This window comes from Macaca nemestrina, chromosome 15 (genome assembly GCF_043159975.1).
Source record: "Macaca nemestrina isolate mMacNem1 chromosome 15, mMacNem.hap1, whole genome shotgun sequence".
Classification (NCBI taxonomy): domain Eukaryota; kingdom Metazoa; phylum Chordata; class Mammalia; order Primates; family Cercopithecidae; genus Macaca; species Macaca nemestrina.
The window spans coordinates 13,248,870-13,266,091 of record NC_092139.1 but is presented as its reverse complement, the minus strand read 5'-3'; the positions used below and the strand labels follow the sequence as shown (position 1 = coordinate 13,266,091).

Below are 17,222 nucleotides of genomic sequence, written 5' to 3'. Positions count from 1 at the left end.
CTCATATTTTGATCACTCCCTAAAAGGATGACTGATTATTCTTTCCATTAAACATGCATCCCAGGGAGTGATAAGAATAACGTTTCTTGAAACCCCAGCACAAGGATGGATAAGGAACATAGCAAAGTATCCCCTCCAGGGAATTCCTGTGCAGAATATGGCTAAAGGGTTTGGAAGCCTCCAGGAAAGGATTAAATGACAATGGCGTTATACAGGCCACTCTCAGCTGGGGTATTATGAGATCCCATAAGCTGAAGAGCTATGGAAACACTTAAAGCCCAACCTTGCAAAACCGCTCTGAATGGCTGTTTTGTCCACCGGAGGACCACTGCATCCTGTCCTGAAATAGGGCGAGGAATGATGGCAGGGCTCCACCACAAAGCGTGTGGCTCTTTTGAGATGAATCAAATGGTTCCCCTTCTCATCTGATACCTGCAGACCAAAGTCAGGCTTGTGAATTAAGATTCCTTGGTTCCTCTGAAAGAACCCTAGACTTGTTCTATTTCAATAAGATTTAGAACTTTTGTACTTATTTATTTATTTGGGTTTTTTTTTTTTTTTTTTTTTTTAGCGACGTGGTCTCACTCTGTCACCCAGGCTGGAGTGGAGTGGTGCGATCACAGCTGACTGCAGCCCTGAACTCCTGGTCTCAAGCCTCCCAAGTAGTTGGGATTATAGGTGTGAGCCACCACACTCACCTGAGATTTAGGGCTTTATAAGAGAAACTACCTGGATCCAGCTAACAGGGCTCCTTCCTTAACTGGACAATTCTTAGAAATCATATAAACATAACCTCTCTCTTATCTCCCTTTCTATTTGATAAACCTTGAAGTAGCACCATTCTTATTTACTCCAGATGATGTGAATTGAAGCATATCTACCATGAGCCAAATTCAACCCAAAGTTTGATTTAGTGGCCAAAACTTAAAAATCAGAAATTTCACACAAAAACTCCAGCTCCTAGCTCTTGGAGGAAAAAAAAAAAAAAAAAAAAAAAACCTATAAAACCTGGCAACATTCTACCCACATTCCCACACATCACAACCTACAAACAGCAACTGCTTCCTGAGGCAAGACTCACATGCTGCTCTGCCCTACTCCCCACCACTCCCTATTGCTCCCTGACATTTAGCCAGTTCGGTCATTTCCTTTCTTTGCCTGGCCCTCTTGAACTTGTCTGTTTGTGATCTCTGTTTATACAATCTCTTCTTTGATTCTCTCCTTAGTCCACTGCTTCTAGAGAGAGGTGTGTTGTTATTGAGGGTGTGGTCAGTCAGTCCTTGCAAGTGGGTGCTTGCTGAGGCCTCTGGTGATGGAGCATGTGGCCCTGAGGTATCCCACAGTCCTGAGAGCAAGTTTAGGACTTTGCTTCTGAGCTCCAAGCTCATATATCCAACTGCCTACTTGACATCTTTGCTTGGGTGCCTTGGAAGCCCTTTGTACCTTCTATGCCCCAAACAGAACTTGCAACCTTCCCCCAAGAAAACACCTTCTTTCCCAAGTCCTTCTCCACCATCCATCCAACTGAACCATCCACTCAGTTGCTCCTTTACCTCCCATACCTAAGTCCTGAAGATCACACCATAGAATTCGTATCTTCCGCTGCCACTGCCACCTTCTAGTCCTCACCACCTTGATCTTTCCCTTGGCACTGCCACAGGCTAACAATCTCATCTCCCTTCTTCCTCCGTAACTTCTTCTAATCTAGTCCCCAGAGAGAAGCCTGAGTGATCTTTAAAATGTTAAATCAGAATCAAGTTCCTCCTCTACTCAAAACCTATCACGTCTTCCCCTTGCCCTGGAATAAGCAAAATTTCATCTCCTCACCTTGGCTTTTAAGCTCTGCACAGTTTGGGCCTGGCAACCATCACCCTGCAAGCTAAACTTGAATGACACTGGCCTTCCTTCAGCTCTTCAGACACACACAGTCCTTTCCTGCCTCAGGGTCTTTGCATGTGCTGTGCTCTGTGTGTAGAACACACCACCACCGAGACAGACAGCGTGGAGGAGGAGGAGGACATCATTTGTCTCTTTGCTGTTTCTGTGACCTGTTCCAGGTCCCAGCTGGTAAGTCACCTCCTCGACGAGACCCTCTTTCTAAAGTAGGTCTTCCAAGTACTGTCTCTTGTTATGGTTTGTTCTGTTGAAGCAGTTACTCCCAAGTGGTGAATACAATAGACAAGCTTCTAATCAGTCATCGCGTCCCACCCTGAGTCCCAGCATCAGCCCACAGACCCTCTCCAAGTGGCCGCCATCTGGACTCTCAGGCCTCCCTGACCAACTCAAACCATCCTAGTTCACTTTTCCGCAGCCCCTGAGCTCCCTCAGGGCATGAGCTGTGCTGATCTCACCAACGTTGTATCACCCAGGATCAGCACAGCACCCGGCACATGGCAGGTCCCCAGTGACACATTCTCCATACAAATGAGTCATGAGATCTGAAAAGCACTTAAGACTTGGGAAGAAACTTTCCTCCAAGACCAAGTACCGTTCAAAAAAAGCAATGAAGAGAACAGCTGAGCATGGCATATGTTTAAGATTTTTAATTGTATACTTAAGGATAAAAAATGAAATGATCTTATACTCATTTTCTTTTTATATAAAGAGGAGCTTAAAACCATTAGGCATGAAAAAAGAATGAAGTTCTATAGTGTGACAAATAAAAGAAAGAAGGGTGGGGACTAAGTAACTGAGAAGGGAACAGAGGCTGTGGTTCAGAAATAGAAACGGATACAGAGATAAAGAGTGAGACACAGATCAACAGAGAAGCCGGCGGAAGCATTCAGGCAAGGTACAAAGCAGGCTACACTGCTCTTCTGGGTATGAAGGGGGCGGTGCTCCAGATTCCAGAAGCAGTTTTCACACTCCCTTGAAGGTGAAAAGCAGCAATCCTCTGAAAGTCCACTCTTTTCTTCATTTTTCAAAGAAGTTTTTTTTTTTTTTTAAACTGACTTCCCATGCTAAAAATCAGGAATTAGCATGACTTATTTTGAAAAACATAATCTATTCAAATGACTTTTTTAAAAGATTCCACTTTTTGTCTTTTAAGGAGACTTGTCTACAAGTTTTAAAATCACATATTAGAGCTTCCAAGTTACAAGCACTTGGGCCAGTTGTGGTGGCTCACACTGTAATCCTAACACTTTGGGAGGATGAGGTGATAGGATCACTTGAGCCCAGGAGTTCAAGACCAGCCTAAGCAATGCGGGGAGACCATGTGTCTACAAAAAAGGAAAAAATTAGCTGGGCATGGTGGTACATGCCTGTAGTCCCAACTACTCAGGAGGCTGAAGTGGGAGGATCACTTGAGCTCAGAAATTCAAGGCAGCAGTGAGCAATGATCATGCCACTGTACTCCAGCCTGGGTAACAAAGCGAGATCATATCTCTAAAATAAATAAACAAACAAAGTCACAGGCATGAAGAGGGAAGAGTCCTTGGGAGCTATCAGAGGGAGAGGCACAAACTTCAGGGACAGCCTAGCAGGTGTCTCCTGGACTGTACACTCAGCCCATTCCCTTCTCTGGAAATTTCCAGGGCCCCAGCCCCTGATGAATGGGTGAGCTGAGCCTCACTCCTCATGCAGCCCAACCTCCAGGCCACAGCCAACTGGACCAATAGGCAGCACCCTCCCAAGCCAGGGTCAATCAGCGTCTCCCTGAGAATCAAGATTTAGGCTCCCGTGAGGCGATGACAAGGTTCGTACTGGAACAGCACATAAAACTAGGGGGGAAGGGAGTGGTCTGCAAGAGGCACGGGCATTTTCCCATCAGGCTTTTTCTGCACAAGTGAGAAGGCAGGAAAAGCTGGTCTGCAAAGAGACGTGGATGATCAGACCTACTGATCTGATAGAGCTTGCAGTATCCAAATCTCAGCTCCACCATTTAATACCCATGACCTTGAACAAGTCCTTGACAGCTCCTTGACCTGTTACCTTTGTCATAAGGCTCTTTTGAGGATTAAATAAGTTAACACATATACAGCACTTGGAACAGGGTCTCACAGGCAGCAAATGTTTTCCAAGTGTTTATCATTACAATCATCTTCCCAAAATGTAAGCTCATGACAGTGAGAATTTCCAGCTGTTTTGTTCATATCATAACCCAGAATCAAGCACCGTGCCTGGTACATAGTAGGTACTCAATAAACATCTTTCGAATAATCAGTGAATGAAGATACCACATAGCCGGAAATGGATACAGATTCTCTCTCCTTAAGACTTAAGATTGTTCGGCCAATGCATTTAATGAGTATATTCATTCTCCAAGTATTTGTCGAATGCCTGCTATGTTTGTAGTGACAAACTATGCTTGGTGCTGATATACAATGAAGAATAAGAAGGAAGTTGTGGTCTCTTTTAAACAAAGCTCATGGTCTAAGAGAGAGAGACATTGACAAAATAATTACGCAAATGTTAGAATTACAAGCAGTGGCAGGTGGCATAAAGGAAATGTGCATGGAGCTCTGGACACATAAAACAGCACTTGGCCAGGCACAGTGGCTCACGCCTGTAATCCCAGCACTTTGGGAGGCCGAGGCGGGTGGATCACTTGAGATAAAGAGTTCAAGACCAGCCAGAACAATATAGTGAAACCCTGTCTCTACTAAAAATACAAAAATTAGCCAGGCATGGTGGTGCACACCTGTAATCCCAGCTACTCAGGAGGCTGAGGCAGGGGAATCACCTGAACCCAGGAGGCAGAGGTTGCAGTGAGCCAAGATTGTACCACTGCACTCCAGCCTGGGTGACAGAGTGAGAGACTCTGCCTAAAAAATAAAAAATAAAAAATAAAAAAAAATTACATAAGGCGATTGCTCTCAGGATTGGACGGCAGGAAGGAGAAGACTGTGGTCCCCAAGGGAGAGGAAGTGCACAGGCAAGCCCACCTCCACTTCAGCTCTCTGCCTGGGGACAGCTCCCCTGCCACGTGCAGGAAGTAGCATCTGAGCAGAGCACGGTGGTCGCACTGTGCTGAGGATTTCCTAAAATAATCCTGGATTTCTGGCACCACTCAGAGTGCCAGGCTGTGGAAACTGCTAGAATCGGTGGCATCAGAGAGGAGGAAGCTGCTGGGGGAGCCCTCAAGTCTTTGGCCAAGGGCTGGGCTGTGTAAGCACAGGGAGAGGTGGCACAAGGTTTACCAGAGAGGGGCTGCTACGGGGTGGAGAGAACAGAGAGACTAAGAGTGCAGCAGAGCTGGCGTATGGGAATTCCAGCCCACCAGATTAAAGAGACCTCCCCACCAGGCATCCAAAAAGGCCATGCCTGCAGAACAGGCACATGCCTCAGAGGAAGGGCTACTCCAGGCCTGCCCTAACGGGGCCTAAAACCAATCCTCAAATGAAATACAGAGAAGACAGTTTAAAAGCTAAGCCCCATCAAGTTAAATACAACTGGAGCTTTCCACAGATCCACGCTGATGAAATGTGAAATGAAGTTCAGAATATCTACCATATCCAGTATATGTCATCACGATGTCAGAATGCAGTCGACAACTACTAGACACGCAACACAACAGGAAAATGGGACTCATGGTCAAGAAACAAAAACTCAATGAATATAGACAGATTCCAAGATCGCTGTGATGTCTGATTTAGAAAAAGCAATTGTCAGGACTTGTAAGTTCTTATTATTATCATAGATGTCCTTAATCAGAGGTACACATCCAAAGTATCTGTGGAGGTTTGGGGGGTTTGTGGTTTTTCATTTGTTTGTTTGTTTACCTGGGTTTTACTCATGTTATATAATTTCTAATTAAGTAGTTTCAGAATGCCCAACAATCTGAATTTTTAAGAACCACCCCAGAGGTTCTGATGCACACTACAGATTAAGAACCAGGTTTTATCATATTAATAGGATACTTCCACTTTAAGGCAAATACAAAAAAATGTTAATTTAAATGTATTAAAAGTTCTGGTTAATTGACTTGTTAGTGGGCACCGGTCAGTTGTTCCTGGTCAACCAGATTATACAATTAAGAATATTTCAACTCCAATTATTTTGGCAGAAAATAGGCACACTTCTCTACTTCTTTTGAAAAAAAAAAAATCTGAGGTTAAATCAAAAGCCACAGACACACAAAAAAGATACTGATTAAGAAAAACAAAAGGAAATGCTCATGGCAAAATGTAAACTTAAAAAATCAGAGTACAATCTACATGTTCACTATAGAATTAAGCATAGAAATATATGGTAACAGAGGCTGCCGTGTTTGTGAATAGAAAAAAGAAAGGCAATATATCAAAATACTAATATAGCTATTTTAGGTAGTTTGATAATGTATAGTTTTAATTTTTCTTACTTTTCTGTATTTTACAAACATTACTATTTTTTCATAATGAGCTCTTCATCTAAAACTTAAGATGATGGCTTCAGAAATCTTCTGTCAATACACAAACCTCTGCAAAACTCTAGCAGTTTCTCCACAGAAAGAGAAGGGAAGAAGCGTCCAGGCACACGAGTATCATTTCTATCCTTATCCAGCTCAAGAAAACTTTCTCCTCTGGTTTATGAGCAGCTGGATTAGCTTCTAATGTCAACTTAATCTCAGATTTCTCATTCCTCAAAGGAGTTAAGAGGCTGAGACACATACCTCAACTTAACAAGCAACAAACAGTGGGTCAGCAGAAGTGAATCTCTCAGTGACAAACACCACACACAAAAGGAAGAGTATTCAAGTCCATACCTGAACCACAGGGTGGCCTCCAGTTGGAGCTTTGACGGCTCCTCGGCTGCCTTCTGTCTCATAGTGGGCCCGGTGATGTGGCTTGGGCTGCACCTCGATCCGCAGCTCATAAGATCCTGACTGACTGGACAGCGGCCACTCAAGTGGAGGGAGGGATGCCGTCACTGGGATGCTGAAGGAGAAAATAAAATCAGCCATGTGTGCAATAAACCAGAATTAGTCAACTTGTACAATAATTGTAAATGGCCCATTTTCTGAAAATCATGGATACAGTCATGTATTGCTCAACAATGAAGATACGTTCTGGGAAATGCACCATTAAGTGAACATCAGAGTGCACTTACACAAACCAAGATGGCACAGCCTACTACATACCTACACTATATGGTATAGTGGTTCCTAGGCTACCAACCTGTACAGCATGTGACTGTACTGAATACTGTAGGCAATGGTAACACAATGGGAAGTATTTGCGTATCTAAAGATATCTAAACACAGAAAAGGTACAGTAAAAATACAGTATTATGGCTGGGTGTGGTGGCTCATGACTTAATCCCAGCACTTTGGGGGGACAACATGGGTGGATCACTTAAGCCCAAGGATTTGAGGACAGCCTGGGCAACATGGAGAGACCCTCTCTACTAAAAATACAAAAATAAAAATAAAAATCAGCCAAGCATGGTGGTCCATGCCTATAGTCCCAGCTACCTGGGACACTGAGGTGGGAAGATCATCCAAGCTCAGGAGGTCAAGGTTGCAGTGAGCTGTGATTGCACCACTGCACTCCAGCCTGAGGGACCAGAGTGAGACCTTGTCTCAAAAAAAAAAAAAAACAAAAACAAAAACAAAAACGAAACAAAACAAAACACAAGGCTGGGTGCAGTGGCTCATGCCTGTAATCCCAACACTATGGGAGGCTGAGGTGGGCAGATCACTCAAGGCCAGGAGTTCAAGACCAGCCTGGCCAACATGGCGAAGCCCTGTCTCTACTAAAAATACAAAAATTAGCTGGGCTTGGTGGCGCATGTCTGTAATCCCAGCTACTCAGGTGGCTGAGGCACGAGAATCGCTTGAATTTGGGAGGTGGCGGTTGCAGTCAGCCAAGATCGCACCACTGCACTTTAGCCTGGGTGACAGAGACTCTGTCTCAAAAAAACAAAAACATAAACAAAACAGTATTATAATCTTATGGGACCACCCCCATATATGGGGGATCCATCATTAACCAAAATGTGATCATGGGGGCATGATTGTATGTGAACAAAATGCTGAGGCAGCACATATTTCTTAGACATGACAGGTAGAACTGTTCACAGGGTAGAGATCTTTCTCTTTGCCTTCTCTTCCACCTTGATGAAGACAGTGTGAGCAACTTCTCAATTAATGAATCTTATGTTAGTTCTAGCATGTTTCTAACTGCTGTCACTTTTTTTCCCCTAGGAATTTTGAAAAGCATCACTATGGATTTATGTCACCATGTCCTGAGTTTTCACATATGGCAGAAATCATTAATCAGAGTATTCTTTCCCAGTTAGCTCAGGGCTGCTAGGAGCTGACACTATCAACTGGGCTTGGTTAAGCACTTGCAATAAAGCCAATTCTGTCTTCTCTATCACAGCAGTACCAAGGGGAGCCCAAGGGGTAGCACCTCCATAAACTTCATCTGTGCCAGAGTCCAACTTAAACATTTCATCCAACTTATAACCATATCCTCCCTATGCAAGCAAATCTCTTCCTCTTCTTTCCAACCACATTGCCTCCTGAAATCCCTTTTACCCTGCAGTCTTAGGGTTTCCAAAGTACGCCTGCTTTACCTTAGTTATAGTGCCAAGATGCTTTCAAGCTTCTGCCTGCAACCAACGAGCCACACGTGACAACCACTTTTACCCATATCATTTAAACAAGTGAACAGTTTTTAAAGGTTTACAAACTATGACTCATTAAAAAACCACTTTAGCCCTGTATTAATATGCTTTAAAGCACCAAAAATTTTGTCAGAAGAAAATTCAGCAGCATATCCCCAGGTTTCTGTTTATACTTTTGCTTGGTTCTGAAATAGGTATTTGATGCTGAAATACAATCTGAAGAAGTAGAGCATCCCTGTAATCCCAGCATTTTGGGAGGCTGAGGCAGGTGGATCACGAGGTCAGGAGATCAAGACCAGCCTGGCCTGTAACGTGGTGAAACCCTGTCTCTACTAAAAATACAAAAAAAAATAGCCAGGCATAGTGGTATGCGCCTATAGTCCCAGCTACTCGGGAGGCTGAAGCAGGAGAATCGCTTGAAGCCAGGAGGCAGAGGTTGCAGTGAGCTGAGATCACGCTACTGTACTCTGGCCTCAGCAACAGAGCAACACTCCATCTCAAAAAAAAAAAAAAAAAAAAAAAAAGCCATTGCAGTGGCTGACACCTGTAATCCTAGCACTTTGGGAGGCCAAGGCGGGCAGATCATGAGGTCAGCAGTTTGAGACCAGCCTGACCAACATAGTGAAACCCCATCTCTACTAACAACAACAACAACAAATTAGCTGGGCATGGTGGCACATTCCTGTAATCCCAGCTACTCAGGAGGCTGAGGCAGGAGAATGGCTTGAACCTGGGAGGCGGAGGTTGCAGTGAGCTGAGATCGCGCCACTGCACTCCAGCCTGGGCGACAGAGCGAGACTCCATCTCAAAAAAAAAAAAAAAAAAAAGAAGTAGAGCATCAGAACCAGCCTGAAATTCTGATTTGAATTCCAGCCCTCTGCTGAGATGCCCATATACCCTGAGGTCAATGTTATCAGGAGACTTCCCTGATGCCCCATCCTCTCAACTTTATAGAAGATTCTTGCAAAAGACCACATTGGCTGGCACAGATTGGTACTTGTGAGGAACCAAAGGACTCTGACACTCAAAACTTCTCTGATCAAGATGCCTCACGGAGAGGAAAGGCTTTTATAAACAAAGTCTCCAATAAATATGTCATAATCATATTTCACAGCAGTGTCCCTCCCTACTCTCAACCATTAAATAAAATCATGGTTTGGAGACTGACCTGTCTACGTAGCACAAAGAACAAGGAGCCCAGACTGGAGTACAATAGCGCCATCTTGGCTCACTGCAACCTCTGTCTCCCGGGTTCAAGTGATTCTCCTGCCTCAGCCTCCCAAGTAGCTGGGATTACAGGCATGCGCTACCACACCCGGCTAATTACGTATTTTTAGTAGAGACGGGGTTTCTCCATGTTGGTCAGGATGGTCTCGAACTCCCCACCTCAGGTGATCCACCTGCCTCAGCCTCCCAAAGTGCTGGGATTACAGGCATGAGCCACTGTGGCTGGCAGCATTTTCTAAGATAGCCCTGTGAAACTTTAGTCACTGAACTCAGAGCTCTGTAGCCAAATGGCCTTTGAAATCACCGCATATTCTGTCCACATTAAAGTCTCTGAGAAGGCCTGCACAAAGGCACCTACTTAACTCTGTTAAACCCATAAACTCCTTTTTTTAAAGATACAACAACTGACATACTGAAGCCTTGGTGTTCTCAGAACCTGCTTTGAAGGAAATGCCAGGCTGGATGCTCCATGCAGTACATTTTCGTCTGGTATGGGGGTGAACAAGGCCCAGTGGGCAGGGCCCGAGGCCACCCTCAACCCCACACCAATCAAGAGCTCCACCTTTATCTATTTATCTATTTGAGGACTCAATTTTTTTTTTTTTTTTTTTTTGAGGTGGAGTCTTGCTCTGTCGCCAGGCTGGAGTGCAGTGGCATGATCTTGGCTCACTGCAACCTCCGCCAATTCTCCCTACTCCGCCTCCCGAGTAGCTGGGATTACAGGCATGCGCCACCATACCTGGCTATTTTTTGAATTTTTAGTGGAGATACGGTATTGCCATATTGGCCAGGCTGGTCTTGAACTTGCTACCACAGGTGATCCACCCACCCTGACCTCCCAAAGTGCTGGGATTACAGGCGTAAGCCACTGCACCTGGCCTATGTGGGGACTCAGTTTAATATTTGGGATAAAAGACTTCCATTTGCTAAAATAAAAAATAATTTGAAAACCACAGGGATCGTGGTAATAACATGAGTCTTCCAATTCCTCATCTACGAGAACAGATAGGATAATCTCTAGCCTTAGCCTTCATATACCTCCTTTGTCATTTCATCAAAACAAAGATAAAAAAATAACACAAACCAAGTTTCTGTGAGAATCAAATGAAATAATATACATAGAGAGTGCAATTCGCCCTCTATATCCAGGGGTTCTGTGTCCTCAGATTGAAAATATTCACAAAAAAACAAATCCACGAAGTTCCAAAAAGCAAAATTTGAATTTTCCATGCCCATTGAGTCCATATGAATGACGTGGTGTGCAGGCATTGTATTAGGTATTCTAAGGTATTATCATCTAGAGATGATGTAATGGATATGGGAGGATGTACATAGGTTATATGCAAATACTATACCATTTTACATATGGGACCTGAGCATCCTCAGATTTTGGTATCCGAGGATACCACTGCACAGGCTCTATACTAAGAGTTTGACTTATATCGTCTCATCTAATCCATTTTTTAAAAAAACACACACACAAGGTAGGTTCTATTGTCTTCTCACAGGGGATAAACCAAGACCAGAAAGGTGCTCAGTACAAATGCAGTGGGGGGAGGAAGCTCTTGATTGATTAGTGATGTCTGCCCTAGGCACGGCTTCAGAAAGGAGCTCAAGGAGAAAGAGGGTGCTGACTGATTAGCAATGTCTTTCACAAGCACAGCAGCAGAAAGGCAGCAGCAGAGATGCCCACGTTCACTCAGGTAGTGAGTGGCGGAGGCAGGACTCAAAGTGAGCCTTAAGAGACTCCAAAGCCTACATGCTATGCTGCTATCTACATACATCTCTTCAGCTTTCCAAGATTTTAAGCTCCTTGGCTCACACATTTTTTTTACGGCCTCCATATAACTGGGGCACATAGCAGATGCTAACAAACATCAGTTCCTCTTGTGCCTACTAGAATGTCCATGAAGGCAGAAATTTTTGCCTGTTTAGTTCACCACTATCTCTCCATTACTTATGTAACAGAATCTGCCACCTAGATGTTTGATAAACACTTTTTGAATAAACCAGGTGACATATGAGCAATTACATTTATCTCATAACCACCTGGTGAGTCAGGTACACTAATTACACCCATTTTACAGATGAGAAAAACCTGGCCCAGGGAATGTACCTTCCTTCTCAGGGTCTCGCAACCAGCAAGGGACCAAGCCAAGATTTAAATCCATTTCAAGTCAGACTTAAACCTGACTCTGAATCCCATGCTCATAAACAGAAAACCATCTCTTAAAACTAAACCACAGAAGAAATCATTTTCAAAGCCCTGCTCACCTGCAGATGGGAATGGCAGGCACCAGCGGCTTGGGCCAAGTGGGCGGAACCAGCAGGATGGATTCGGGAGCCGAGTTTCTCCTCTCCCCCTGCTCGCAGGGCCCCAGGAACTCCACGGCCGGGTAGATGTGACGAGGCAGGCCGGCCTTGGATGGGGCCGCAGACACCGGCGAGGGGTCAGGGCTGGTCTTCCACATCTTGGGGGGGATCCCACAAGGCGAGTCCGTGGCGAGGCTGTTCAGGGCATCCATGATCACGGCAGAGCCAGCCACAGGGGGGTACCCAGCGGGAGCGCCGTGGTCCTGGGGTGCCACGTGAGATGAGGGCTGCGGCGAGGGGCTCCGGGAGCGCTGGGGTGAGGCTCCGGGCGGCAGGGCAACCAAGGCCTCGGCGCACGAATGCCTCCGCTTGGCACCAGGCGACGAGGAGCGGGAGGCCGGACGGGGCACGGGCGAGTGGCGGCCCAGGCAGCTGTCCTCGGCGAGGCTGGTTCGAGGTGACATTATTGGCGAGGTTCTGGGGGAATAATGAGCAGGGATGTTTTGAAACTGCGGACACAGGTCGTCGGGCCCGCCGTTATTGGGCGAGACGCAGGGCGAGGTGTAGGGGGAGAAGGTGTCAGAAATGAAGCTGGCAGAGGAGCCGCTGCTAGCGGGGCTCAAGCAAAGCGGCTCGCGGTAGCCCTCGAAGCCGGGCACGGGCAGGGTGAACCTCGGGCTGGCGGCCACCCCGGCCAGGGGCGGCTGCTCCACCAGGAGGCCCGCGTCTCTCATGCGGAGGGGGCCCACTGCCTGGATCAGTTCGTGGGACGGAGTGATCTCGATCCGAGGGCTCAGGCCCGAGGCCCCTGCTGGCTTGGCCGCGCTCAGAAAGTTCTGCGGCCCTACCCTATCCGGCTCTCCGAATCGGCCGGGGGGCTCGCCAGAGAGACTAGCAAGGGGGCTGTATGGCTTGAGGCCATAGTCCAGGACATCATCGGGGTATGCGGGTCCGGAGGGTGGGCTGGCGACCTTATGTGCATTCGGCTCTTCTGGAAAGAGAAGGGGGAAGGGGGGTCTTTTTAAGCCTCAAAAACAGAACTCCCGGTGCAGAGCAATCACAGGCTGGGTTTTGTCTCATGTCGTTTATTTTTTTCAAATTCCCACCATGCCAAACCCCAAGCTAGAAGCTCCGTTCCTCACCAGAAGGAAACTGAGGCCACTTTGTCCCAGGTCCCTGGAGAAGAGAGGTCGAAGCAAAACGAGTTCTGGAAGATCCCCGGGCTAAGGGCCTCCAAACTTGGGTTTAAATGAAACCCTTCGGAGAAGTGTACTTTATCTCACAACCCCATTCACACCACCGTGTACACCCACAACTGCAACAAAAGCCTCCCAAGTCCATACTTACCCCTGCTACATGACACCCTCCGACCCTCCCTCCTGCCTGATTGATTTTGCTTCAACGCTGGTCACGACCCATTAGACGGATTTCCTAACCCGCTGGTGCGGTGGGTCATGACCCATAGTTTGAAAAGCACCAATCCAGGGCCTATGGCAGCACTCTACACACGTGACATGGACGCAGGACACAGAGGGAGGCTGCACAGGCTCTGCAGCCCATGGTCCCCTGGGCTTGAATCCCAGATTTCACACCAAGTACAAGAAGTGGCTTCATTCAGATCCAGGGCTCCTGACTCATGTCTCGTCTGTGTCATTTTACAAATGAGGAAACTGAGGCCCAGAGCGGGGAAAAGGCCCAGCGAAAGATATGGAATTAGGAGGCTTAAAAATACCACAGGCAAGCCACTTGCCCCCCAACAGGCAGGGTCACTGCTACAGAGGTTACCTGACACCCAAACTATTAAAACCAATGGATGCAGGCTGGGCGTGGCAGCTCACACCTGTAATCCCAGCACTTTGGGAGGCTGAGGCGGGCAGATCACTTGCGGTCAGGAGTTTGAGACCAGCCTGGCCAACATGGTAAAACCCCATCTCTACTAAAAATACAAAAATTAGCCAGGTGTGGTGGCGCAGACCTGTAATCCCAGCTACTCAGGAGGCTGAGGCATGAGAATCGCTTAAAACCAGGAGGCGGAGGTTTCAATGAGCCAAGATTGTGCTGCTGCATGCCAGCCTGGGTGATAGAGTGAGACTCTGTCTCAAAAATAAAATAAAATAAAATAAAGATAAAACCAATGACTGCAAAATGACCTAACTTCCTTTATTAGTGGCTGCCTACCCCAGGCTCCTGCTGCCATCTCGAAAGGCCCTACCGCTGGAGAATGCTGTTCAAGTAGAATGTTCTACGACAGCCACCCAAGGACACTGCCACCCATCACCTCACACTGTCATTTAATTCTCAGTCTGACCCTCTTCTAGCAGACACCCTGCCTCACTGCATCCTGTACAGGTCCAGGTACATGGGGCTGCCTGGGAAATTCCCATGGAGTTAGTTCCCCCCCACCCACCCCTCACTGCAACTCTACCTCCAAGGCCCCCAATCTCATCAGAGGCCCCTCCACCCTCCCCGTCAGCTCACGGGGCGGCCTGGACTCCTTACTCTGATGCCTCACATCTGATCCATCATCAGCCCTGACTGTTCCACCGTCAGGACAGAAACCAGATTTCCAGGTCTCCCCACTCCATCGCATCCACCCTGGTCCAAGCCGCCGTCCTCTCGCACGGGGACTACTGCAGTCACCTCCTCCCTGGCCTCCCCACTTTGTGGCTCTGTCAGTCTGTTTGTCACGCAGCAGCCTTTAAGATGTCCATTCTCAAAACCTACTATTAAGGCTTCTGGACACTTTAGATGGAACCAAAAGTCACTAATACAGCCTGTGCCCCGGCCTGCCACCCACCCCCACCACTCCCCACTTCTCCCCAAGCTGGGTCAGCAACAACCCCTCCAACATCCTCGCTGTACTGAAGCAGCTCCTGCCTCAGAGGCCTGGGGTTCCCTCTGCTTGGAAACCCTCCCCACAAGATCCTCCCACTTCCCCTGGTTCCTTCCTGCATCTGCTCAGCCAGCACCTCCTGAGATCGGCCCATCAAAAAGCTCACCTCCACCCCTTTTCCCAGCCATCTTTTCTCCACTGACACCTGCTAACAGCTCCCTTCGCACCAGGTATCTGTTTAGGCAATCTCATTCTGCCAAACCAGGAGCAGGCAAACCAGTCCACGGGCCAAATGCGGCCCATGGGTTGTGTCTGTAAATAGTTTTAGGACAACACAGCCACACCTATTTATTTACACAGGGTGAACAAAGCAAGCTACAGCTTACTCCTATACTACAACAGCAGAGTTGGTAGTTTGGGAACCGAATGGCCCCCAAAGACTGAAATATTTACTCCTTGGCCCTTTAGAGAATTTTACAACCCCACACTCGACCCAGAGCTCCATCAGTGTTGGGCCTGTGTCACTGTGGCCCAGCATTGTCTGCCAAGCACCTACCACAGGGCCTGGCACTTGCAAGCCCCCACAAACATTTGCCGAGTGGCTGAGAGAATAATACAAGAACCATGTCCAGGGGCCTGCCAGCCAGAAACAAGACCTTTTCCTGCCTTGGGGAAGCCTGAGTGACCACCCCAGTGAGCCTCAGCCTCCTTGTTCCCTTTCTGGGCTGTCGTAGAGGAAATACTGTCCAGTTTAGCTGAGCTGATCTCTCGGGGTCCACATGGTACCCCCACTTCCAAAATGGCTCCCCACAGCTCTAGGTAAAAATAAATGAGCCCCGCCAGGCAGCCTGGCTGGGCCCTGCCTGCCCATCGACCCTCGCCGGCATTCACTCCCCCTCCCGCCCTGTCTGAACTCCAGCCAGAGGGGCGTGTGGTGATTTTTGTTTTCGGTTTGATTTTGAGGTCATACTCAGCTGCCCAGTTTGGAGTGCCGTGGCACAATAATAGCTCACTGCAGCCTCCACCTCCCAGGCTCAAGCGATCCTCCCACCTCAGCCTCCCAAGTAGCTGGGACTACCAGCGCACACCACCGGGCTCAGTTAATTTTTTTTTTTTTTTTTTTTTTTTTTTTTAGTAGAGACGGGGTTTCACTATGTTGCCCAGGCTGGTCTCAAACTCCTGAGCTCAAGTGATCCTCCTACCTCAGCCTCCCAAAGTGTTGTGATTATAGGCGAGAGCCACCGTGCCTGGCAAAGGGGAGTTTTTTAAAAGGAGTTTTTTAAAAAAGCTCCTTCCTGCCCTGGCATACTTGCTGCTGCCCCTGCCTCAACAGCTCCTCCCCTGCCCACTGCCAGGCCCCCTTCTCCACATGACTAAAGCCCGCCCGTGCCCATGGGCGTGGCTTAAGTATTGCATGCTTCTAGAAGGACCCCCGACCACTTGACTAGCTCAGGCCCTGCTCACAGGTCCCTGCTGTGTTCTGTGCACATCTCGCCATAACGACTGAGGAACTGTGAAATTCTCCATTTCCCTCAACCTCCAGTCTGCCCCTCCCTCAACCTCGAGATGCACCTCCACCAATCAGCAAATGCTATGAGGACTCTTGCTCTGCCATGCCCCTAGCACTTGGATGGGTCCTGCCACTAAACAGGCCCTCAAAAAGGATGTGTTGGCTGAATGAATGATGCAAGTTCAGAAAAGTCGACCTGGAATAAACTATTAATCAAAGATGCCACTATCCAAACCAAAAGATAGAAGGCGATAACTCTAGAGAGGGTCATTTGGTAATATCCATGAAAATTCCAAACACACATGCCCTTGGAACTACATGTGCCCTCGGAACCAAGCAATGCTACTTTTAGAAATTCATCCTGGGCCAGTCATGGTAGCTCACGCCTGGAATCCCAACCCTTTGGGAGACAGAGGTAGGAAGATTGCTTGAGCTCAGGAGTTTGAGACCAGACTGGGCAACATAGAGAACCCATCTCCAAAACAAAAAAAAATTTTTTTCATTAGCTGGACATGGTAACACCTGCCTGTAGTCCCAGCTACTGGAGAAGCTGAGGTGGGAGGATCAAGGCTGCAGTGACCCATGATTGTGCCACCACTTCCCAGCCTAGGTGACAGGATGTGACCCTGTCTCAAAAAAAAAAAAAAAATTCTTCCTGCAGATATACTCTCATCTGTGCAAAATGACCTGTGTATCCTTAAGATTAGTTACTACGACCCTGACTGTAATCCCAAAAGACTGGAAGCAACACAAAACCCATCTACTGGGGATGAATTAATTCTGGCTCAT

The 17,222-nt window shown here is 47.3% G+C and overlaps 1 protein-coding gene across 6 annotated transcripts in view; it reads right to left on the bottom strand.

The window, feature by feature from the left end:
* LOC105470668 (nuclear factor of activated T cells 2) overlaps nucleotides 1–17,222 on the bottom strand; it is a 177,158-nt gene that overhangs the window by 125,659 nt on the left and 34,277 nt on the right. For all 6 annotated transcript variants that reach the window (XM_011722847.3, XM_011722849.3, XM_011722850.3 and 3 more), the window contains exons 2-3: nucleotides 12,052–13,081; nucleotides 6,686–6,857 (exon numbers count right to left, since the gene is read on the bottom strand). In XM_011722847.3, coding sequence (XP_011721149.2) covers nucleotides 6,686–6,857; nucleotides 12,052–13,081 — 1,202 coding nt within the window. The remainder of the gene's footprint in view (nucleotides 1–6,685; nucleotides 6,858–12,051; nucleotides 13,082–17,222) is intronic.